The sequence below is a fragment of the Passer montanus genome, unplaced genomic scaffold, assembly GCF_014805655.1.
Source record: "Passer montanus isolate IOZ18808 unplaced genomic scaffold, ASM1480565v1 scaffold2, whole genome shotgun sequence".
Taxonomy (NCBI): Eukaryota; Metazoa; Chordata; class Aves; order Passeriformes; family Passeridae; genus Passer; species Passer montanus.
Window position 1 is genome coordinate 28,690,442 of NW_024366591.1, and position 25,276 is coordinate 28,715,717.

Below are 25,276 nucleotides of genomic sequence, written 5' to 3' on the forward strand. Positions count from 1 at the left end.
CTCGGGTGGGGAACCTTCCCTGTGCCCCCCATCAGTCTCACAGCCACCTGCTGTGGCTCTGCCATGCTCCACTGCTCCTTCTCCAGCTGCTCCAGCTCCTCCTCCCCACCCCAGGAGATCATTCACTTCCTTTCCCCACCCAGCCACCCGCAGCCATTCCCAACTTTGTTCTCAATACCTTCCCTTGAAGGCACTTCTCTGCATGGGTTGCCCCGCACTTTTCTGTTTCAGTCCCTTTCCTTGGTAAACTTTTCAACTTGACTTGGAGAGGCATCAGTTCTCCTTAGAGACAGCTCAGTGCAAACACGCTCTGCTTGCTGCCCTCTCCTGCCAGCTCCCAGCTCACTCCCTGCTTCCTCTCTCTTACCCCCACTGCTGGTCACTCCTCACACGTCTCTTCTACTCCCAGCACATCCCTACTCCGACCTTTTCCCCTTGGACTTTTATTGCTGGGAATGGAAGTGAAAGTTATTCTCAATTAAACTAAAAAGGCCATCACAGTGCAAAGTAACACTAGATTGTACCCACTCACAACCAGAAATACCTAATCACACTGGGATTTGGGATGGCAAAGCAGAATGTTGAGCTAATGCTTTTCTTTTATTTTTATTAGTGAGGCTTCAGCAGGGAGCATGAGCACCACTTACAACATGTTATGCTTGTTATTGTAAAAAATTACTGGTTGGTCTTGCTAAGGAAAGAATAGTCCTATAAAATAGCACATACAAGGCATTGCAAATACTAGGAAGCTGTCAGAAAATAAATATTTTCATGTTTTTACTTATATTCTAGCAATTTCCCATCTCATTCTTTCATGTCCCTGAATCATGTTGTTCGCTGATACTTTTAAACATTGCACAATGTTTAAGCTCTTTAAGAAAACCATACTTTTGCTAGATAGCTGCTTTCCATTTGCAGGTGCTCACTGAAGGATAGCACGCCACTGAAGTGAAAATGGATGTTAACTCTATTTCCTGGTGGTTCCCAGAGTAGCTGATTGCTTTGCTACAGACACCGCAGCATAGGACAAGTGGCACGGTTATTTTATTCTTTAAGCCCATTCTTTGAATGCTGCCTCATAAACCTCTTGCCTCATTCCCATATTTCCCCACAGAGGTCTCACTGTTTCCCTAGTAACAGAACAGACTTTGAAATTTGTGAAAGTCTTAAACAGTTGTCACTACATTATATTCAAATACATCAGAGAGACCAGAGGGAGCACTCAACAGGAAAAACCACATTTTCTGGGTTTTTTCTTTGGGTTAGTACTGCTAGGAAATAAGGCAGAAAAGGGTCTGCCATAAATCATTGTGAGAACCCTCCAGAGTGCTGCATCCAGCTCTGGGACCCCCGACATAAGAGCCACGGACCTGCTGGAGCAAGTTCAGAGTGTGGCCACAGAGATGCTCAGAGGGCTGGAGCAGCTCTCCTGTCAGGACAGGCTGAGAGGGCTGGGGCTGTTCCCCCTGGAGAGGAAAAAGGTTCCAGGGAGACCTTACAGCACCTAAAGGGGGCTACAAAAAGCTGTGACAAGAACAATTAGTGCAAGGACTAGGAAGAATGGCTTTAAATTGAAAGAGGGCAGGTTTGGATTAGATGTAAGGAAGAACTTCTTTAATGGGAGGGTGGTGAGGCACTGGCACAGGTTGCCCAGAGAAGCTGTGGATGCCCCACCCCTGGAAGTGTTCATGGCTCGCTGGGACATTGCACAACCTGGTATAGGGAAAACTGTCCCTGTGCATGGCAGGGGGATTGGAACTGGATGATCTTCAAGGTCCCTTCCACCCCAAACCTTCTATGATAAATGTAATGTAGTGCATTGCTGAGCTTTCTGCTACCAGCTTTACCTGAGTGATATTCCCCACTCACAGACCAGAACTGTTCTTTCTTACGAGCTACAATACCTGATGATCAAGATCAACCAGTTAATTACAGTAAATTCAAAACTGATGCATTTCTATTAAGGGCACAAGAAACTGCTAGTTTGAAATACAACTTTATTTTTTTAATCAATATGCAATCTACAAAATGTTATTACAAGATTATCAGCATGATCTCTTTGCACTTATACTGACAAAAGACCCAAATAAAATTACAGTTTCCATTAGGAGTAACAGCACTGCTTCAGAGTTATCAAAATTATTGCTAAGAACTACTAACTGCAGCAGTTAGTTACTGTGTTAAGTAACAAAAAGACAAATAAATGGAAAATATAAGTGTGGACAACAACACCGCAGCAAAGAAGTCTGCCAGGTAAAATAAACACAACCAAAAGTAACATGTGAAAACATGTGTTCAGATATAAAATACTTTTGGACAATTAATACAGAATCTGGAGGAAAACAAAGCAAGGAGCATAAGGATGACGGTGGCTTGGTATCAAGCTCAATGGAGTGCATCATCATCCTAATTTCTTGAGAGTTTCTACCCAGGGGCAACAGAACCATTGTTCCCAATCTCTGCAGAGCTTCAGCTGCGGCATCCAGTAACACCTCTTTTCTTACACTTTGTGCTCTCTTCTGGTTGGCGTAAGTGGGCATTGCTGGTTTTTTACTTACTGACATAAAAAAACATCTACAGACGATTATCACTATTCTTTTCTTCTTCTTCTTTTTTGCCTCTCTTTTATTATTAGAGACTTTGATGCAGATCCCATTTTATCAGTTAAAAGACTTCCACTGACTTCAATGGGTGTTTGAATCCAAAATTACATCAAGTACCATTTACCTGGAGTAATACAATTAGTACAACAAAGATGAATGCAAAGATAAAGTTTGTCGTTTTCAGCAAATATGACACTTTGTAAGTAAGGCAAACACACTATAAAAATAGTTGTTCTCATTGATTTCTGTTTTAAATATAAAATCTCCCAAACCCTGCTGGTCCTTTGTGAAGGAAACACAGATAACATCTAAACACTGCCCTGAAGTAAATGTTAGTGAAATGTCAGCATCTTAAGTGACCCAGGCAGTTGGAAGCATTTCAGTGACTGCGGGCACTCGCTGCGGGAAGCAGAGATCAGACACGTGTGAAACCTGGCTCCTCACATGATGCCAGTACCTCATGAGTTATTTAAAGCTCCAGTCCTTCTGCTAGCTGGACACTGCTTATGCATCACAACAGATTATAGCAATTGCTCCTCATCTCCACTCCCCTTCCCAAAATTACAATTAGACTACTTGTAGCTGAAATTTCTAAAGAATTCAGAGCCCGTTTGTTTACTCAGTATCAGCTGCTGATATTAACAGTAGTAAGGCTAATTTTAAGAAAACTGCAGCTAACATTCATGGGAAATGTTAGCAATGAGTCTTAAAGTTAAGAATATTTGGTCAGTAAGTTATGCTCAAGACAACACAGAATAAAGGAGAAGCCTGGTTATTTCTGGTTTGGCGTGTTGCAATATAATGGGAAGTTAGAATTTGATGGCAGGGAAAAAAGTCAGACAACCCAAATTTTCTTTCATTAAACTGCAGCCTATTTTTAAATATTCTGACATCAAGGCATATGAACATCAGTGTGAGACTGAACAGGGCAATTATTCAATCTTAGGCTTCACTAATTGTCAAGTTTAAACTGAAAGCCATGTATTAAACAGAGTAACTTTCTTTCAGTGTAGCAGTATTTCTGTGGAGTTAATTCCCTGTTATCCTGATCCAATTCTGATTAAAGTTAATCATGAGTCTTGCAAGCCTCAAATGAAAATCCAGGGGTTTGCAACACAGACAAAGCTGTAGCTTGACCTTTTTATGTTACTGAGTTCAGTAAGTCTGAATGATCATTTGCACCATAACACCTTAATACAACTGGAGTTAATACAACTCTCTAGCAGGAATGGTGACTTGTAAGGTGGTCATTCATTATTTAAGCCACTCACTGCAAACAGTAGCTTGTATCTTGAAGGGTCAACACTACACAGGCTCCTTAAACACGTCCTGAGACACAGCAGAAACCTGAGAGCACAACAGCAGCCACAGCTTCTGCAGGACCTGTAACACCACCAGGTACCCCGTGCCCAGGAGGTGAGTGCTGTGAATGGAGATCCTAAGTTGAAAGAGAGCTGGAATGGAGATATTCAGGTTCCTCCTTCTTAAAAACAGAAAAATAGGGACAGCTAGGCAAGACAGGCTTTGGAGAGCAACCACTGTTAACAGGTTTACTGAGTTAGCAGTTTAATGCCAATCAAAACAAGTCAGCCCCAGGCAAAGGTAACTGCAGGTGATTGCAATGCATATTTTGCTGTCTCTACCTCACTGAGCAAAGAGGTTAATAAATATTGTAGTTGTAGTACAACCATGGACTTCAGCAAACTGCAGAGCTTGCCATGTCACCAAGTATGAACACTTTGCCCTGGTGGCAACGCTGTGCCCCTTAGTTCAGCTGAGAAGAATATAAACCAAATTAAATATTAATAAAATACCAAACATGACTTGAAGGTGCTAATGGCTTCTCAAGTCAAAACACAGACAGAGGAGGCAACAGCTGAGACATATCTGGATCACTACTGTAGTCCAACGCTTGCTTAGATTTATAACAATATAATCTGCTAATAAAAAGGGATATATAGAGAAGCCCAAATACCATAATAGTCTATTTGGGGCTTTGGCAATGCAATACCCATAAAAAACCTGCCCTCAGGACTTACTATAGAATCTATTACCCATTTCATTCTCAGCTTCTGGATGGGGGGAAAAGTTTATTGTGATGAACTAGGTTCATATTATGGTCTTCTATTTCTTCAGACTGGTAATTTTCTCTGTGTATATCCCACATATTTCTACTTTTGGGGAATACCATTTATCTGTATTTTTACACAGTGTTCATATAAACAGTTACAAGCTGTACAAAATATAAAGTGAGACAGTGCAATCCTATATTTTTGTTCTCCACTAATTTTAGTTTGAAGTAAGGCTAATTTTAAGAAAACTGCAGCCAAAAAAAAGGGGTATTATGAGCATTTTTAAAATTTATCATATTGTTTCAGACAGTATGATAAATTTTAAAAATGTTTCAGACCTGGAATTACAGCCTGCAGAAAATGGCAAAGGGAATAATGGTTGAAGGGAAGTATTAGAACATTTCCCTCAAGGCCAATTGTTTGTTGAAAACACAATTAACACATTGACATTAGTGATTAGTAGCTCAGGCTGCCTGATGAAGCATCACAGCTTCATGTCTCTTGTGACAGTCCATTCCTGCATTACTTCCCCATGGAAAATGCCTTTAGAGCCAGGAGCATGAAAACATCTCCCTTTTCATGCATGTCTTAAAAGTTACTCAAAGCCACAGCTCCTGCAGTTTCCATACCAACATCTGAAACTTGCATCCTAAAGGAGACACAGAGCAAACAGCAGCATCCAGCTCGTGGAAGGAAACCTCCTCTGGTGTAAATTCTCCAAGCCTCATCAGATGAAATGGCCCTGGACTGATTTACACTCACTGAGAATCCACCCCTTATCTCACTTGCTGCAGTAGTGAAAAGGAACTGTCTAAACCTGGCACAGAGACTTCAATCACATCTGCCATATGGGTTTTTCTGCCCAAGAGATTACTTTGAGTGAACCTAAAAAGTGCTGAGGAGGGAACAGTTGCAGCCACAGAAGAATGAAACAGTTGCAGCCACAGAAGAATAAAGAGTACTATTGCAGAGAACCCTTTTTCCCAATGAAATCACCCAATTTTCAACTCATTAATTAAGGCTCTTGTTGAGAATATTATTTGGACTTGTTCTACTCACATACATCAAGGGGAGCCAAAACATGAGGGACTTGAGTTTTCAAACAGCACTAAAAAATGTTAATTGGTCCTTCTGGACCTTACACAGGTGCTGATAGATCATAAGCACTCTGGAAGTTTTTATTACTAAATATTACATGTCCAAGTGAAATAAACCTTTTGAGTAGTGCCATTAGGTTTCAGTAGGGAGTATGAGATCATTCCCCAGTCACAAATACACAAAAGGAAAACAATACATTAGAATCAGTCAGTCTAGTGCTCACATCCTGCTACTCTGACAAGGAGACCTTACTCATACCAGGGCTCCCATGACAGGAAGTTTACTTGAATGCAGGCCAGTCCAATGACTGCAGACTCAAACCCATAAGCACTAAAAAAAATTCAATGACAGTGTTTACCCTAATCTGGGTCACTGCGCTTCTCCTAACAATAGAATTTCCTATGTAAATTGATCCCTAATAATATCCTATGACGGTGCCTCCTGTCCTCTTTCATTGCATTAGGCAGTTGCCAGCCTTATCTGGGTCTTCTCCATCAAGCCTAATCCACTTCTTTTCAATTTCAACCTGCAGGTAGAAAGCAAAAAACAGCAGGCAGAATTAGCAAATAATTGGACACAGAAAGTGTGAACTGCAGCAACAGCATGAAAAAAAGCTTTGACACAAAATCAAAATATTTCTAGACCCAACAGATTTCAAAACCAGTACTCCCAAAAATAGCTCAAATGAGGAAAAAAAAAAAAAAGAAGCTGCATTCACAGTTCAAGTTTTCAGTCTCATCTTTGATCAGACAAGGAATTATTATTTAATGATTCTTTTGCTCAAAGTCATTATCAAAAGTAGGTGCAAGATATGTTTTGAATACAAAGCATAATTGCTTTTCAAATACTATATGGGGCAGCAGGGAGGGAGAAGAGGAAGAAAACATGGAAAGCATAGCTCTGAGAATACCTGGCAATTGTAAAAAGCTTTCTGAACCACGTGTTTCTGGGGCTGCAGATCGCTCTCTATGCCCAGGGACTTCACTTCTGTTCCTGAGGCACACGTGTCATGAACAACAAACTGGACAGTAGCAAACGGGTACCAGTCAGAGGGTATCTCCTGGTCTGATCCCAGTTCCAGTTTGTAAGACAGGCTGTGTGGATGATCCAGACCTTGGGAAAAAAAAAGAAAACCACCACACCATTAGTGAATTATCTTTTCTTTGTTTAGGTTCATCTCCTAGCAAGAGAGCACAGCTTTACCTTTTATAAACACAGAGCTGTTGTTTGATACAAGGTTATTCTATCTATAATCTTTTGCTATTTGGGCATAAGGTTTCCTTGTTCATTTTCTGTCTGCTTCAGCACACTTGTCACAGTCATTGCAATTTTACAAATTAATTTGCACAAGATTTACCAGATCCTTTCATCTTCTCATTGAGAGGATATTACAAATGTAGGGCTTTGTTGCTAAATTCAAACTGTTTGATGGAATATCCGTTTTCCCTTAAAAATGCATTTCTTAACTCTGACAGAAAAATGAAAACTGGAAGGTCCCAGTGTAGTGAAGGCAGAGATGCTGCTCTGTGTCCAATAACCCCCTTTCCAGAGCTCTGTGCTGTAGAAATTTTACTGCAGTGCTTATTTCAAGTACTACAGCTATCTAGTGTACCATCATTTATTACACTATGTCCACAGCAGGAAGATAAAGGTGCAGCTCAGAGTGCTGCTCAAACAAGATACATTCCACCCACCAGGATAAAGGCTACCTGGAGTCCCTGTCTAGTTTGGAAAAGAACATACCCCATTTCTTCAAAAAACAAAAAAAAAAGTACTGCTACAATAACTGTGATGTTATAAAGCAGTCATTAGGGATTTGTGCAGCATATTCTGAATTACTTTAATCATCCTAGGGATGATCCTAAGGATCACTTGCTTCAGCATTTCTTACATGTGGCAATGATAAGGGCAAGCCCTTCTCCTGGCACACAGGAACACAGGGTGAAAGCTTGCTTCCCAAAGCAACTGGAGTCAGCACACTGACTGTGTGTGTGAAAGCAGGATAATACAATTTAATATAATGAAAAGAATCCTCTCCAATTTCTTCAGGGCAAAACGTAGCGATTCTGCATTTCTCCTTCTCTCCAGGATTTTAATCATCAGCACAGACAACTAACTGTGCTTTGGCTGCAGGCAGGGAAAAAAAATTAAAAAATAAGAAAAGAAAGGATTGCCTGTATTTTGTCAAAGGCAAGCCTGGCAGTGTATATTTGGTTTTCATCCATTACACTGAATGGAATCTTGAAGTTCAGGAAAAAATGTCCCATTCTTTATGCACTGACTTCCTCCAGTGACAGGAATCAATTTTGTATCAGAATGAAGGAAACACTGAAGATGGAGTTAACATTAACTGAGCTTTATCCATCCCCTGAGGAAAATCATGCTAATATTCCACATCCACAGGCTCACAGGCATTTTGTAAGGCAAAAATAAATAAAAAGGCTGCATCTCCATTGCTCCTAGGAGCCTTGGGCTGGGTGCCTGTCTGTGCTGCAGGTTTGCCCTGTAACATTACACAGACCTCTGGGCACACCTCAGGACAGGGTCCTGCAAGGCACTGGAGCACAAATATTCCCAGTTTGCAAGGAGTGCCATGCCAGGGGCATGCAGCATATGGCTGAGGACAGCAACACAAAACACAGAGACAAGTAAAACTGTAACATCAGGGACTTTATTATGGAAACAGAGGAGGGAACAAAGTCAAAAATAAGGATTACAGCCACCTGCCTGTGTCTTCAGAATGAAACTGGAGCACAGAACAAGTGTGAGGAGGAGATGCTGTTTCATCACTCGTGTACCCGGGGACAGGCAGATCTCTGCACGTCTGTGATGTGAGCCTTGTCCATGATCTGCTGCTGGTCACCTCTTGCTGTGTCCAAGGCCATTTCTGCTGCACTAACACTCTCTTGCTGCTCAGTCCCTCTTCCAGACTGCCTGGACATGGTGGAATGAGCCTCTGTTGATGTGGACCTCTCCATCCTTGAGTCCTCCACCATCCCAGCAACAGGACACCACGAGGAACATCCTGTTCCAGAGCCACACTGCAAGATGTCATCCCATCTGAACTGTGCTCCTTTTGGCTCCTGTTCCCCTTTTCCATGGTGGTGCCAGGATGCAGCTTGGGAACAACTTACTTGAACTGCTCTTTGTGCTGTTTCCTGGGTTGGGCTGCACAGTGCCAGCCACAAGTGAAGCATCCCGGGGAGGACAGCAGGAATTGCAGCACCAAGATGGCATGGCATGTCTCGGCCAGGGAAAAGGCCAATCCCTCTGGGGCTGTGGTTAATCAAGGATCTGAGGAAAAAGGGTTTGCTGCTTGTAGTTAACTTCTGGTAGAAGGTAACCAGCATACATCCAAGGGCTTTTGGAGATCAAATTCAGAATCTTCTTGAGTTTTTTGGGGAGATGCCTATGAAGGAACAAATAGCAGTAGGAATTGTCTAACAAATTATTTTGTCTTCTGAAAAATTTAATCCAGAAAAAAATCACTGCTTGGAATTTTCCTAGGCAGATATTGGATGGTAAATGTTGGATATCAGATGTCCACTTGAGTCCAGCACAAATGAGCCATGCCTCTTGGGCTGCTGCTGAAGGTTTCCCTGCTAGACATGGCATAGTTGTGATTCAGAACCATCCAAAGAAACCTCTGGGTTTATATTCCAGCTGACTGACAGCCATGAAGTGGTCTTGGTGTTGGGATGCAGTGAATTCTGGGGTGCTTCCTTTTCCTTAGATGGCAACCTGCAAAGGCAGAGACAACAGGTTTGGGATTTGGATAAGGATAATGCCTTGGGTCCTCTGGAGCAGATTCCATTGGACCTTTTTGCCTATTCCTAAAACACAGGGTTCCCCCAGCCTATCTGTCTCTAGTACCAACACCAATGTCAAAGGGAAGTACTCACCCCTTCACTTGTGGAGAAGTTCTGCCACTGCTGGGCTGTGCTAGGAGCGCAGAGCAACTTCTTCCCATCGGCTGTCAGACAACAAAGTGACTGACAAAGCATTCTGGAACACTCTGAACATCCCCCCAGTTTTCACCCAAAACTGAGAAGTTCTTTTCATCTCTGCTCCATGAAACCACTGCTTCCCAGGCCTTGTGTTACACTGGAGTTAGAAGAAGAAAGAGAACCTGTGTGTTGAAGATCCTTTTGCAAAAGAAACTGTAATGCTGAAAAAGCCAGGTGTTGGCCAGAAGGAGAGAAACATGGTGCTGTAGAAAGGCAGGTGGGCTGGAGCAGGCACAGTGTGCTAAGGTGACATATTCAGAGCCCTGAGATATTCAAGATGACATATTCAAGCCCAGCTATCCAAAATGTGGCCCATCAGCCACTGTCAACATATGACCACCTGGACTGATGAAATCAAACCACTCCTGAGACAACCAGAAAAATCTGGGGAGATTACTGAGCTTTTACCCTCTAATTTATGAGACAGAAACCCTGCAGTTTAGGTGTCTATGCAACTTTTTAAGACTTCTGTGAATTGAGCGGTTTTAGTCTGCCCTAATCTGAAAATCTGGCTCTTGTTTCCTAAAAGTATTCCAAATGCTTGCTCTGTCTCCAAGGAATACCAATGAAAAAGCCAAAACAAACAAACAAAAGATCAGTAAAACTATGAAACTAGATTCCATATCTCATTTAGAATTCAGAAAGCATTTCAAATGCAATTAATAATCTAACTTTGCACTTATTAACACAGTTTGGCCCTTGTTCACCTGTATAAGTAGCATTCAAGCAACCTTGATCTGAGAAAGGCTCATGAAACAAAGCAATTTAAGCCAAAATAATGTACTGGTTGTCTTAGTTATGTAATAATTCTAGTTTTGCCAAAATAGGTCCAGTTCTCTTACTTTGAACATGAAAACATACACAATTACTAAGAACAGATTTACATACATTAGGGTTGTTAGAAGTTAGTAACTCCTGCATTTATGTCTAAATGGGTACATTTCTCCAACCTGCTGGGAGAAGTGCACAGGGAATAGAGGAGTGGGACAGTAGCACCACCAAGCACCAGCTCTCACTGTGGTGCCAGTGCCAGAAGGAGGTGGCTGGGCAGGGATGGAGCCCACCTGACACAGCCATGGCTTTGAGTTTCCACCTGGGCAGTTTAGAGAATGAGAAAAGCAGCACCTGGTGGTTCCTGGGAACCACATCACCTCCCACAGCAGAGTCCATGCACAGATGCTGTAAAGGCTGCCAGCAGCCACAACCTCCTCAAGCTCCAGTTTGCTGTCTTGTTTAGTACCTGCTTCCTCAGTGGCTCCATGATACAGAATGAAATAAAAAATAATCAGCTGAAGAACTGCTGCTTTACACAACAGCTCAAGGATGGAGGTGTCCTAGCAGGAAAAATCACAAATTTACACAGCAAGTGATCAAAGCACAGTGCTTTGCAGTTTAGTCTCTCCCTTGCTCCCTGGGAACTCCCTGGGAAGCAGCTGACACAGCTTCTCCACTGCTAAGTCTGGCCCCAGTACTGTGCTAAAATCATAACATGTTCTGCATTTCCTTACACTAAGCCCCAGTTTCACAAACATGGACTCAGCTTGCAGAAATTTCACTGGATCAGCCCTTCAAAGCTTTTTGCCTTTCTTTTATTTTTTTAAAAATAATGCTAAAATTCTGACTCCAAATACAGTATCTATATATCTGAATAGGCACAGGCAGCTTTTAAATGTCTGATGTTTCTTGCAGCTCCTACTGACTTCACTTGGCCAGCACTCTTCCAAGAAAACACTTCAGCAGAATCCAGTGGATATTAACATATTTCAATGTCTATAAATGGAGCCAACTGTAAGCAACCTTTCATTTTCCCTTCTTTTTTTTTTTTAATTTTATGCCTTGGACAAAGGCTTTTTGAAAGCAAAATCCTCAGCATATTTTTCCGCCTGCGGTAAACACATTATGAAAGTTTACATATTTCTATTAGTTTGACTGTCTCCAGACTTTTGGCACGCCTTGGGACAACTCTATTTTTAAACTCTTAACTGTGTACAGAGCACTTGATATAGAGGTTTAAAATTTGACTGGGCAGTATTACTACCAAAATGTTTTTTTTCAAATGCACGAACATTTCACAGAGACAAATGATTCTGCAGATCTCAGCTAGAGGAATTATTCAAATGTCAGAAGTTTAAGCTACTGGCAGAAAATAATGTAGAGCTGTGGAATGTCTCAACAAAACCCTAGTTCTTCCTTTCAAATAACTTAAATCTGAAGTTAATTGTACACATCAAATCTTCAGGTGAAAGAACTGCAGGAAATTTGTAAGACTTACAATCTTTAAAATTGCCTAAAATGCTGACTTGATTTTACAGAAGCAAACCTACACTAAATAGCAAAGAATACTAAAAGCTACCCAAACAGTCCTGTAAGCCTTGGGAAAACATATGGGTCACACCAACACGGTGCAAATCTCTGAAACCTGAGAACAGGACAGGGATTTTGAAGACCTGAGGAATCTTCTTCTGCCTTCTCATTCTCCTACATCTCTCCACCACTCCTCTGCCCTCCCTGTCCATTTTTCAGTCTCCCCAGCCCATGCCCTTCACTTCCCTCTCTCTGCCATTGCTCTTCCCCCACCATTAGTCCTGGCTTAGTAGCAGAATGCCTGAAACTGGGACTTAAGAAGGTAAAATCTTTTCTAGACATTTTAAAGAGGCAGTCAGCCCAGACAGGATAATACAAGACTAGGACAATCCATATGTTAGTAACATACACTTACCCCTTTTTCAAAAGTACAGATTTTACAGATATTTTACATTAAATGCTTTAACAGGTGCCCTTGTCTTACACAGATCCCCAAAAGCCTCAGGTACACATACTGCAAAGGATCAAGCAAAGGATCAAATGCCTTCACTCTACAGAACTTGAAGCAGGATACTGTATTCCTCAAGAATTTTTATGCCTTTAGAAAAGTACTATATGTCTTTAGAAAGGTACTGGTAATATGAGTAAAAACTGGAATTTTAAACCCAAACATTTATTTTTTTATTCTTCAAAAAGTCATATTTTTGCCCTTAAATTAAAGTAAATTAACTACTTCCATGTGTGCAATTAAAAATGTAGCTGTTTGTACTGCTACAAGTTTTCAGTGAGAAACCACCAGAAAGAAATAGGAATAAAGTGAGAGGCATTTTTTGTCAGTGCAGTTATTGCCATGAGTGTACAATCTCAATGCACAAGCCCATGAAAGAGGTAATAGAAACCAGCCTTTGCAAAACAACAGCACCTCCTTCAGCAAATTCAACCACAGCACCTTCTAGTTCTGTATCATACCTACCAGGCTAGAAAGCCAAGACCCAGCAGTGACAATACCACCTTTTCTATTAGCTGTGTGATATTTGGTTAATAAATCATTTTACCAACTTCTGCTTCCCATCCCACCCATTGCCCAGCTGGTACACAGGAAGCATAAACCTTTCCCTCAGCCTTACTACTACAGACTTGAGGATTACTCAGAATTATCAGCTCTGCTTCCACAATACCACACACTTGAAATGACTGACAGTACACCTGCCTCCATCAAATAAGTTAAGAAAACATGGTTTAAAGAAATTGATAAGTCTGTATTCTCTTTTTTCTAAAAGATTATTCTAGCTTCTACCAACAGCATCCCACAGATAAAAACCCAAACCACGACAGCTGGTGGAGGTACACAAGCATAAACCCAGTGAAGACACATGCCCAAGCCCATAGCACAAATTATTTACTTGAATTTTTATCTGGAAGCCTGTCAATCTTCCACACCACGGCCCTGTAGGCACTCTCGTATTTTGCTGTTCCAACTGAGACTTGGATTACGGGATCAGATTCAACCTCATGCAGAGCCCCAAGGCATGCTCTCCTATTCATTTTTGCTTTTAGGGACTTCTGCCTTTGGAGGTTCATGGTCCAAAGTGCTTTGATCCACTGTGTGGGAACAGGAAAGCGTATCATAACATTTTCACAGTATTTCACAGAGGGTAAACGTGTCGGGATCTGAGCAGTTGAGGACATGTTTATGAAAGCCTGAAGTTCAATGTATGCCCCCTGAACCACCACTGCAGCCTTCACAGAAAAGGGAAGGTCTTGCCCATTGTAGCGTGTCCTGAAGCGCATCAGTTCCAGCCTGCAGGCGTCCGGGGGTGTAAACTTAATAATCCGTGACTGCTCAAATTCCTGTGCTTTGACACAGTTATGGAAATGGCAGTCGAGAATATCGATCCACTTCTTCTCCTGCTCCTTCTCAAAGTAACGCTCGTCCCTCTTCTGGAGCTCCAGGTCGTTCAGGGTTAGAAAACACTCGGCACCGCCGTTCACAAAACACAGGCAGTAAATGTGTGTGATGACTGCACTTTCTACGAGTTTTCCTTCTGCCTTAGTGACTTTCCCCCAAAAGTTATCCACTATTTCCAGAGTCATTTCTTGCTCTTCATAATTCCTCTTTTGTCTGGAAAGAGCAGGAAGTTTCATGAGCTCCTCCTCGACCGTCACAAGGAAATCAGTGAAGTCGTTGTAATCGGTGGTGCCCAGCTTCAACATCTGCTCCACCTCTGGCTCATGGATCACCTCTACCTTGGGGTGGTACCTCCTCTTCTCCGTGTAAGACACGCACTCGATCTTCACAGTGTGGATTTTTCCTGAGACGTTGTAGCTCTCCAGTTTGGGTTCGGACAGCTTGCACTGCGGCTGCAGCTGGAATTCCTTGAAAGGTTTCTCCAGGCCCTTTTCGTAATACATCTGCAACACCCCTCCAGCCAGGACGCTCAGGTAAATGGGGCCCCACTGCCGAGATGACATCATGTTCTTCTTCTCAGGAATCCTCAGCATGAACGGCCACCCATCTGATTTCTGGCTCCTGAAAAGGCTGCGTGGGATGGTGGGGGAGAGCTTGTGCCACGTGTGGGTGCTGGAGATGGGTGGGTTTTCCACAGCCTCACAGCTGTCAGCTTGTAGGTGTTCAAGCCTCTCACAGATGTAACTGAAGGAGCCCTGGTTAAGGCTTTTCTGATCATGACATGTTTCTTTGTCTCTAGGATGACACCCACTCCTGTCAAGCACTTTGTCCTTCCTGTGCATGCTAGCATTAGCTGGTGACATGCTGAGGGAGCACCCTTCCTTCCAAAAAGGACTGGAGAAAGCACAGTCACTGTGGAAGTATGGGAAGTGTCCTGGAGCCAGCTCCTCGCAGCTTTCTGGTGCGTTAGGACTTCCTTCATCTGCTGATTTGGAGACCAAAGTCTTATCTGGATAGTCATTAGGTGAGGGGCTCAAAGGAAGGCTGCTCGGTTTCTGCGAGGCTAGGGATGAGCAAATCCCAGGGGATGGAGAAGGGTTAACATTTGATGGCCATTCAGGGATCGGGTAAAGCACATGAATCCCAGACTTTGGAAAGCAGGGGTTTCCCGGGTAGTCTCTGGTAGGTGTAGTAAGTGGAGAGTTGCTGGGGGGTCCAGGACTTAGGTAGAAATCAACTACAGGAGATGAGAGCGGAGTGCTGCCTGTAGAGGACGACCTGCTTGAAGACTCATGAACACTGCACAGGTTGAGCTTAAGGCCATTTGGTTTGGTGCTACTCTGATTGTCAACCAGTTTCTGAGGTGACTGGAAGGGAGGCTCATCTTCAAAGGTGACCCAGTTTGCTGGATTTGGGGAACACATCTTGTAGGAAAACTTGAGGCACTTGCATAACGCATCACCCGCAAGCCATCTATGAAGAAACAACAAACATTATTCAAATAAAACTCAAATCACACAAAGCTCAAATTTACAAGCAGTTGACAAATCCAGTGTATTTTGTTTTTACATATATAATCTGAGAAAGCTGTGTACAAATTTATAAACTGCTCGTGAATCCCCACTGCTCTCCCAGGCTGGGGATTGAAGGGAGTTCTAAGCTCTATGAGCTGTTCAGAGCATCTGATGTAAAGAGCCTCTCAATCAGAGAGAGCAGAATGTCCCACAGCAGTACAGGACTGCCTGAATAATAATTTCAGCTTCATTATATACAACATGATACTATACAGCTTATGCATCATTTCAAATATGGACAGAGATTTTTCCATACCAGGCATCTGCTCCAGGTAAGGTTTCCCCTCCTCCCCAGCATTTTACTAAGAATGGTGTAGCTGTTTCCAAAAACAGAGTCAGGAGGGAGAGAAGGGATTATTTTTTTGATGAAAAGCTGTAGCAACTCAGGGCTGATGGCAAAGGTACACATGTTGCTGTCATCAGGGCAAAAACCTGGATGCCTGCCAGACCTGGGCAGGAATCCCTTTACATCAGTTCCTTCCAGGAAAACCCAGGCTTACACTCTCAGAGACTGGACATGTTATAAGGAAGCATTGGAAAGGCATTAAACTTTTAAACAAGAAATTAGCCCTAAGGATGAGCAGTGCATTCCTGCTGAGGAGTAGACTGCAAGCCTCCACCACAGACAAAACGCTGATGAAACACAAGTCAAGGCCAAGTAACAACACTCACATCTGCCAAGCACTGAATTGGCTGGTGGCCTGGAAAAAGGACAGGTCTTTAAACCAATTAATAAACTACACTTCATCAAACAAAGTGTCTTTGGTAAAGGGCTCAGCTGGGTGTCCTCTGAGCAGGACTGCAACCAGTAAATCATTAATCTTTGCCTTCGTGGTTCTAAATTGTGCGCTGAAATTTAAATGCTCGTTGCATCCTTATGCAGGGCATGTTGCCCCCAAAGCTTTTCCTCCCCACTGCTCCTGCCTGATGAGGGAGCAAGCAAAAAATTGCCAGTGCCTGAGGAGGAATGGAGTACAATGAAACACCAGGGGGGCACATATAAACATCGCTCATTTAATAGAAAGTTACTCTTGTTCTGTCAGAATACATCCACGCTTGCCTGAAAGCACAAAGAAGGCGGAGCTCACACAGACAAAAACCACCTGCATGCACATTACTCTGTTAATTAGGGTCAGCTAATGATCACTTAGAGCTATTGCCCTTCATGCACAGAGAGCCACAGTCAGGCTGTTTAATTGCACAGCACTACAGAATCACATAACCATAAAAGCCATTCTTTATCTGTAACACATAGAGAATAGTTCACTTCCAGACATGCTACAGTTCAGCCAAGTGAAACTTGTGCTACAAGTCTTTATTTTTATCATTATTCCATTATTTCTGGGGCAGTTTGTGGCCAGTAAGAAAGTGCAATAAATCTGCTTACTCTGAGGCTGACCAACAGGGAGCTCTCAACAGAGGGGGACTCTGGTCCTTCATTAGTTTTTGAACTCTCGACCTTTTTGTTCAGAAAAATATTTGCACTATGCTAGTTATTTTATAAGCACTCTAATCACCACTTACAGAAAGAGAGAGAGAAAAGGAGCAAACAAGTACAAATTACTATCATAGCTCAGACACACACAACTACCAGTGTATCCTTCACCCACACAATCACTTCATCATAAAGCGCAGCAATGGAAAGAAAAATCACAGCTATTTGGTCTCTGACTTGGTCATCATTTTTTCCTCCCATATCACACCCTTCTCCTCCTCTCCCTCTGGTTGCTACCATGGCTCTTTCAGCATTAATTATTTCTAGAGCTGAAGTTTCAAAGTTTTCAGCCCTTTTCTCAAAGCCTCATTTGTTAAGAGCAGCTAATGTGATGCTGACTTGGGGTGTGGCTTTTTCCTGGAACAGCTGGGACACTGGGGCAGTCTGGTAGACAAGAGAACATAAGGAAACAGCCTCAAAGGCTGCCATTAAAAACTCCTCTGGCATTTACAAAAGATAAGGGATGGCCAGAGAGAGGAAAAAAACCACAATGTGGATGGGAGAGAAGCCTTTCTCTGCAGAGAGGCTCTGGGGATGCTGCCACAGCCCTCCAGTGTGACCACAGCCACACTCAAGGGGCAAATCACACAACACTGAGGTGCACCAATAGAAAAGAAATCATAAAATCGGGTGTTCACAATAAAGAACACATTTGCAGACTGTTTCCCTTTCTTGTTAGAAATGGAATTTTTCAGTGTCTTTTATTACTCCCAGATGTTCGGGGGGGTTTCTCCCAGGGTCTGTTACTACTCCCATTTCAAAATGTGACGTTTCAGATTATTTGGCAGGGTTTTTTTTTCCCATTACAAAACAAAAAGATGTTTGAACTCCACCTGCCAAACACGAAACTTCAGTCAGTAAGTGTCAATGAAGAAAACCACTTTCCCAGATGGAAAAAAGTGGAAAAAACCACTTTCCTCTGCAGTCACAATGCCCTCAGTGTACCTGTCAGAGGCTGCAGCTTTCACATCTTGTTGCTGTTGCAGTTATGTGGGAGTTTTTTAAAAGAAAAAAAGATGCTGATGATAATAAAAAACACACATGCAACAAGTGTTGAAATAGATAGTGGTTCCCCTACTGTTGTTCACTGATCCCCAAAAATGACTACTAGGAATGGAGGAAAAAAGCCCAAATTAATTTTTACAAGCTGATTGGATAATGTCATGCTAATAAAAGGAAATGCAACTCTTGTGTGTTAAGGATAGCACCACTCATCTGGTATTAAAAAAAAAAAAATCAATCTTCTGCTGCTTCACATCACTTGTTCTCTGATTCTTTTACATCTGCACAAAGCAATAAAGTAATGCTTTCAATTTCTATTTTGTCCTAAACCATGCTCCAAATTCCTTCCTATGAACTGGGACATTTTTCCTTGAAATCAAAATAAAATTCAGGCTTCAAGATAGATGTATTTTGCCTCCAAAAAGCAAAGGTCCCCCATGGGACCCACATAAATGTAACCCAAATGCTTTGGATTAAAGGAAAATGATACAAGATACCATTGATCACACATGTTATATGGCCTGTGACATTTAAATTACAAGCACATGTGGTATTTTTTTCAGATAGGAGGCAGGAAATACCATTTTTAGAATCTTGAAACTGCCAGTTAAAAAAAAGGCTGGCTGAAATAACAGTTGATCCTAGGTGCATTAATTCCAGTGAACCCAAAAGTTGCAATTCATTTCAATTCTTCTGCCTGAAAACAATCTTCCCATTTATCAGATTAACACACTCCCTCAGCATTTAATGAGCAGTCATTGCAGCTTAACTTCTTCATTTTAATACCTTGAGGATGGAAAGAAGAGAAACTCCATCCTGTTATTGAGAGATTTCACAGGCTGTAGCTATCACTGGGTCCTTTGTTGCTTCAGAAATCCCAGATCAAATCTGCAGCGAAAACACAGCTCAACTTCCATGCCTTGCTGGGGGATATTGTTACCTCTTCCTACACTGAGCACTAATAATAACTCCCTACTCACTCCAAGGTGCATCCCAGGGTATTGGCTCTGGCACTTTTAATCCAGAGGCACCTGGGTGCTCAGCGAGCTGAGTTTGCTGACGTGCCACCAGCAATGTCCCCACCACGCTGTGACAGCACGGCCTCCTGTCACCCCCTCACAGCAGCAGCACTGGACCTGCACAGTGCACGACTGGACCCCCTGCACATCTCCCTCTCAGGGCTCTTCCCTGAAATTTGGCACCAATTAAAACCCTCAAGCACCTCCCCTTTTGTTCAAACATGAAGGTCCTCTTTTAAAATATTGCAGGAGCATGGGGGCAGCTAAAGAGGAATGTCAAGGAAACACCTCCTTCCTGCAAAGCATAAAGCAAGTAAAGGCAGTGTTTAATAGACAGTACTCACACTCCCAACACACAGAAAAGCATAATTTTATAAATACATTCCTTATTGCCTCTCTAGCTCCAGAGGCCATTGCAGCTCCAGAACTGTGAAGCTACACATCCTGTAAACAAATTCCCTGTCTAACACCCAAGCACGTACCCTATGTGTGCCACTTGCTCAGCTGGGTAAACACCAGCCTCATTACTTGCTCCAAGCTCAAAAATACCCCCCAGATTCATCTACATACAGTGTGACAAAAGAGTTTAATAATCCCTTCTAAATAAGCTGGGCTCTTCACACGAGCTGCTCTGTTTGTGGACAGTGCCTGGCCATTTTTATTTCCACCTTTCCAGAAAAACTCTGGACCCCATACATTACTACAAGTCCATTTTATTTCCAGGAGCAAGGTTGTCTGTTGCATACAGGCTGTATAGAAATTTAATGCAAAGCTCTGCACCCTGTGCACGCTGTGGTGAAGCTGTCCCACAACCACACCATGAGTTGCTGCTGTTCTTTCTACAAACACCCAGACAATCCTTCAAGCATTTTGCCACAGAGTGCAATAGTCTCGCAGGGAAGTTCAAATTCTCTGCAGTTTAAGCAATAAAGCACATATGGTATATAAAACGCCCTAAATGTTTCTAAGCCCTTGTGATATCCAAGTAAAACATGGCAGATTTATCTCTGTGTTTTACAGCCATATTCTTTGTGTCACTGTTTTGGTTATTACTTAACTCTGCAAAAAAAAAAAAAAACTTGAAGCACAACTTCTACATAAAGTACTGCTTGATTTATGATGATTTGCCTCAATTTTTATTTTGGTACTACATGTGGCTGCACTTCTATTTAACTCTGCTTTTTCTATCCTAGACACACATAAAAAATGTATCGAGTCTGTATGTCTGAAATAAACATAAACAAAAGCCACAACTAATGGGAAATAGGAATTTCTTGGCATTTTCTCATATTTGGGATATGGATTAAGCCTCCCACTGCATTACTCATTTTAGAAAATAAGGAACTGGTGTAATAGTCAAAAATACACCAACTTCAAAGTGCAATGTGACCTTTTATTTACATTGCTCACTCTCTGGGGCATAGGCACAGCTGGGAGAAGTTCAGAGCTTGCAGCTAATCTGTTTAATTTGGAATTCCTTACTCTTGGCCCCGAGAGCTGGAGGAATTAAAGCTTTCAGCTTTTGACAGTGTGCACGTCCCCAGAGCAAAGGCAGGCCCAGCTCTTGCAAACACCTCTCGCTGTTGCTTGTTCCTGCCTGAAGGCACGAGCTGGGAAAAATCGACATTTTTAAGGGTATCACCACAACTCATCCCAATTCCCAAGCAGAGACAACACTCACTTCCTTTGAGAGAGGAAAGGGTCGGGCAGAGGCTCTCAGTGAGGATGATGTCACAGGGTTTGGGGTGCAGAGGACTCCCCACCACGAGGTCAGGGATGATGGTGACAGCACTGCCAGTCCCTGCACACTGGGAGAGCATCCGGGATGCAGCCAGGGAGGGATCCCACAGGCACTGCACGATGGAGGCCTGAGGAAATTCCAACTGCTCTGCCTCTTCATGCTTTAAAAGGCTGTGAGCTGATATGAGATTCACACCAGAGGGAAAATCTATGGGATGCTCCCAAATGGAGAACGAAAGGAAAGCAGCCGGTCACATCTCTGGTAACCATTCAAGCCTGCTCAGCTGTGCCTGAAGTGGATGCTCCCCAAAGCAGCTCTCCTTGCTGACAAGAGGAGGAGGTTGGATGGTGAGGATCTTCCACTGGATATGAAAATTTAGCATAGCTTCTCACAACAATTCCCACCTTTGCCGCAGATAATCACTCAAACCTCAGCTGTTAGGCACTGTAAAAAAAACTCCTTTTCATGTGCAGATCCATTCTGGGAGTCCTTGCCTAACACTCAGAAGTGAAGTCATTCCAAAGCTGCCTCGAAAAGACAACAAAACCTCATGCATGACTGGTCTTGTGTGTAACACCATCAGCTTCAACCACCCTTCCCATACAGGAGCCGTGATTCCCACACCCTCCCTCACCCTGCTCCAGCAGTCACATCACCACGGGTGAGTCACATCAGCTTTGTCCTTCCCTGTTTTCTTAGTGGGGAACAGGAATCAAGGCAGAAAAGCCTAGAGACATTTCACTGGAAGTGTCTGTATGACTTTATGGAGACAAAGGTATTTCCTAAAGAGATCGAGAGATTTTTACAAATCAGCCACCTGGGATCTGCACCCCCCATTCCTCTCAAGGAGTTTTTTGCAGAGCTTGTTATCAGGAACATTACTTTCAGAATGAGATAACATAAACTAAATAGAACAAACTAAAAATAATAATTCTAAAGTATTTTTTTAAAAGGAATCTAAAATAGAGACCCAATGTAAGTGCCATTGGGAAAGATACTGGAATGCAGACCTGGAGCTGCAAAGAGCAGCAGAGCTCCTCTTACCCCACAGGCCACCTCTCTCACCTGAGGGGAAGTGCAAGGTTTCTTTCAGCAGGTCCTGCATTACCTGCTGTGGCTCAGCCCATGTCCAGACACCTCACAGAACACATCAGCCAGGGAACATAACAGCGTGGAGAAAGAAGTCAGGCAAAAATCTGCCCCCAGCTACGAAACATCCAAGGCTCACTGGCTTGCAACAAGCACTTTCTAACATAAAAAACAGTTTTCCCAAGCCACAGATACATGTAACTATTTTGTTTCAGGGAGATGAAATAATGTCTTACATCACACCACAAACTGCATAATTCTGGTACATAAAGAAGAGCCATGGGTACACTTAGAACCTGTTTGTTTTTCCTTTTAACATAACCAAAGTGATAAAACCCACATTTGTCTCTGGCATAGCTGTAAAAATAGCAAACAGCAGTACTCAACACGAGTCTGAGCATCTTTCTTGAGGACATTAGTTGTAACTTCAGTCAGCTCCTGCAGGTGACACCCAGCAGAGTTCCATCCCAGCATTCTCCTGTTTTCCGGGCAGATTCCCCACCTTAGGAGGTGACAGACTGTCCCAGGTGTCACTAAGACAGGTCTAGTGGCCTGTGGTTCTGTGCCTCTTTGGGCTCCAGGCTGGGAACACAGAAGGCAGGACAGGGTGGGCAAATGGCCATGTCCCATTTGCTGGCAAATGGGATGGCCAGGAAAACCCTCAGGAAGACACAGTCTGCTATCAAAGACAGTAGGAACAGTTTTACTAGCTCAAATTAGAACTGGATTAAATCCTGAGAACCACAAAATGGTTCTCTGTCTTTTAGTGAACGTCTTTAACAGAAAAAGCTTGTTTTTCATAGAAGAAATAACAAAAAACCTGATGCAATCAATATTAACTACTCAGAGTTTTTATTCTCTTCCTTTCTGGATATCACAGTGCCTTCTAAGACACATCACTTGTGTGCAAGAGGTGACTGCAAGATGTGATGCAAGACATGATTGCATCTTCTCAAAGCAAAGCAGTTACACATAGCAGTGTATTGTGAAAATGCCTTTGTTTTTTTAATGTTAGAAAGTGCTCACTGCAAACCTGTGACCCTTAAAAAGTTTTTAGCTGGAGGTTGGCTTTTGATCTGGGCTGTTGCACTTAACTTCTTCCCATTATCTGCATAGACAAGGTAAGTAAATGATATTTAATTCACTTCACTGTGTTCCTGTCATGTGTACAACACACCTCCCACAGAGCCCACTCACATTCAGCTCCCTGGGATAGTCCTGCTTCATCCTCAGAATCACACTCCTCTCCAGCATCACCACAGTGATGGCACAGCTTACACTCCACAGGCACATTTTGGAGAGCCAAGGGAGAGCAGGGATTCATGTAAACTGTTTATTGACACCAGCTGTCATTTTACTGTACAGAAGGTTTGTTGGGTTCTTTTACTAATAATTTAAAAAAATATGCTCTGGCGTAGAAGAGACAGGAAAATAAATCTATTTTTATTTGCAGTACTTTTGCAGGTCACTAAGTTAATGGAATGTTACTGCATCTAGTGAAGCAATTTTTTTAACTGTGTTTAGGAAACATGTTATTATTAGGAAAGCACGCACATCCCACAGAAGTGCTCTGGTCACAGCAGCTCTGCACAGGGCTCTGGCAAGTACTTTAACATCCCAAACCTCTCCCTCTCTTCTCCCCCTGGGCAGAAGAGATTTACAATGGACTAAGAAGCAGCAGAAATGTAGTTATGGGTGGCTGTCCCACTTCTGTAACCGCAACAACCTTTTTTTATTTTTTCAGGATTAAGCAGCTCTCTGGATTAAAAAAAAAAAATAAGCCAGAGTACTTTGGCACACAGATCACATATCAAAACATTAAGCTGGCTGAGGACAGAAAGAAGTTTAAGTCTGGTCCTCTGCTAGTGTTTGCAGTGTCCAAGGGAAGGGAGGGATGAAATGCCACAAAGAACACACAGCACAGAAGAATACTTCAAAATTCTTGCCACTAATCTCAGAGTGAGTATTAAAAGGCAGGGAAGCTGACAGAAGTACTGTATTTAGGAAAATCACTGAACAGCATAATAGTCCCTTTTTTTTTTTTACTTTAGTTTTAGTTCTGAGTCAGTTTTTATATCTGCCCTTAAAACTGCCTCATGCTTTAGTGCCCAACAAACACACGGCAATACCTTCCTGGGGTATAACCCACGACATAAGATTTGTAGGGGTCTTCTGAACATGAAAGGTACTGTCTGACAGCTGTCAGGAACATTTTCTGACAAAATAGCTCTCATCTGATCTGTGGGATCCCCTTCTCCCTGCTTTAAGTCCTTACAGGAATACTAGCACTAAGGAGATTAAATCGTTGTTTATTTGGATACAAGTACTGTTAATAGCAAGTGGTGACAGTCGTGTAGAAAGTGTAATTCATAACACAGACACCAAAAAAAGCCTCATTTGGGTTCCTCTCCAAAAGCCTTTTAAGACAGACACGTGGGCAGCCTGCTTTTCTGAAGCAGAAGACGTCAGTTTATATTTATACCAATCAAAACCAGCAGAAAAGGAGTGGTGGACTAGAGGGATCTTGTTTACCCAAACACAAACACTGCCCAGGATAGTGCATCTGTTTTCAGGCTGGACTTAAGGTCCACACACAGATAACTTATAAACCCACATTAACTTGCTATTCAGAGAGCATCAACAAGCTGGGCCATGAAGTTTACAAACCCCAATAACTTTTGAAGTGATGGAAAATAAAACTTACTGCACATTCATGAGGGAGAAGGAAAACAATCAAAGCCGAGCATGAAGCAAGCACTTGATACCTGCCTTGGGGCAGGTTTTCCCAGAGGTGTAATTTACAACTCCAGCACCAGGTAAATACAATCTCTGGCCACAGTCCCACAGTACAAATTGCTTTAAGCTCAGCCACAGCTGGTTACAGAGCACAGTGCTCAGTTCTCCTCCACTCACACACAGAGGCAAGGAGGCAGATAATCTTTCCTCAAAGCATTTTCTCCCATTGCACAAATCAGACAACATAAAGTGTTCTCTTCAGCTACTGCTCTTTCTTCTTTCCCAGCTACAGAAGAGTCTCAGTCCCCAGACAGGGCAAAGCGAGTTAACACCGAAATGAACAGTTCATGTTTAAAAGCCTCAGGCTCCAAAACTTCTGTTCCCTCCTCCCCAGTCAGTCATTACCACTCTCCCAAAAAAAAAGCTAAGTCCTGTTTGCAGAGAAATCAGTCAGGGTTTCTCCACCTCACAGAAAAAACACTGGGGAAGCAAAGAATTGTGTAACTTTCACTTGGGTCCGGAGAACAGTTTAGTCAGCAGTTTTCTCAGCACATTTGTTTCCCACAAATATCAGAACAACTACACCTTAAAAAAAAAAAAAAAAAACAAAAAAAAAAAAAAAAAACC

General features: G+C 42.6%; 1 protein-coding gene across 5 annotated transcripts in view; it reads right to left on the minus strand.

The window, feature by feature from the left end:
• Nucleotides 1-1,980: 1,980 nt before the first annotated feature.
• Nucleotides 1,981-25,276, minus strand: part of STON1 (stonin 1) — a 24,070-nt gene continuing 774 nt past the window's right edge. For 3 of the 5 annotated variants that reach the window (XM_039707473.1, XM_039707472.1, XM_039707471.1), the window contains exons 2-4: nt 13,488-15,466; nt 6,684-6,886; nt 1,981-6,299 (exon numbers count right to left, since the gene is read on the minus strand). In XM_039707473.1, coding sequence (XP_039563407.1) covers nt 6,225-6,299; nt 6,684-6,886; nt 13,488-15,417 — 2,208 coding nt within the window. In that variant the 5' untranslated portion in view covers nt 15,418-15,466 and the 3' untranslated portion in view covers nt 1,981-6,224. Of the gene's footprint in view, nt 6,300-6,683; nt 6,887-6,963; nt 9,515-9,675; nt 9,878-13,487; nt 15,467-25,276 lie in introns of those variants that run through there. The other 2 variants (XR_005627265.1, XR_005627264.1) reach the window with 2 other exon arrangements.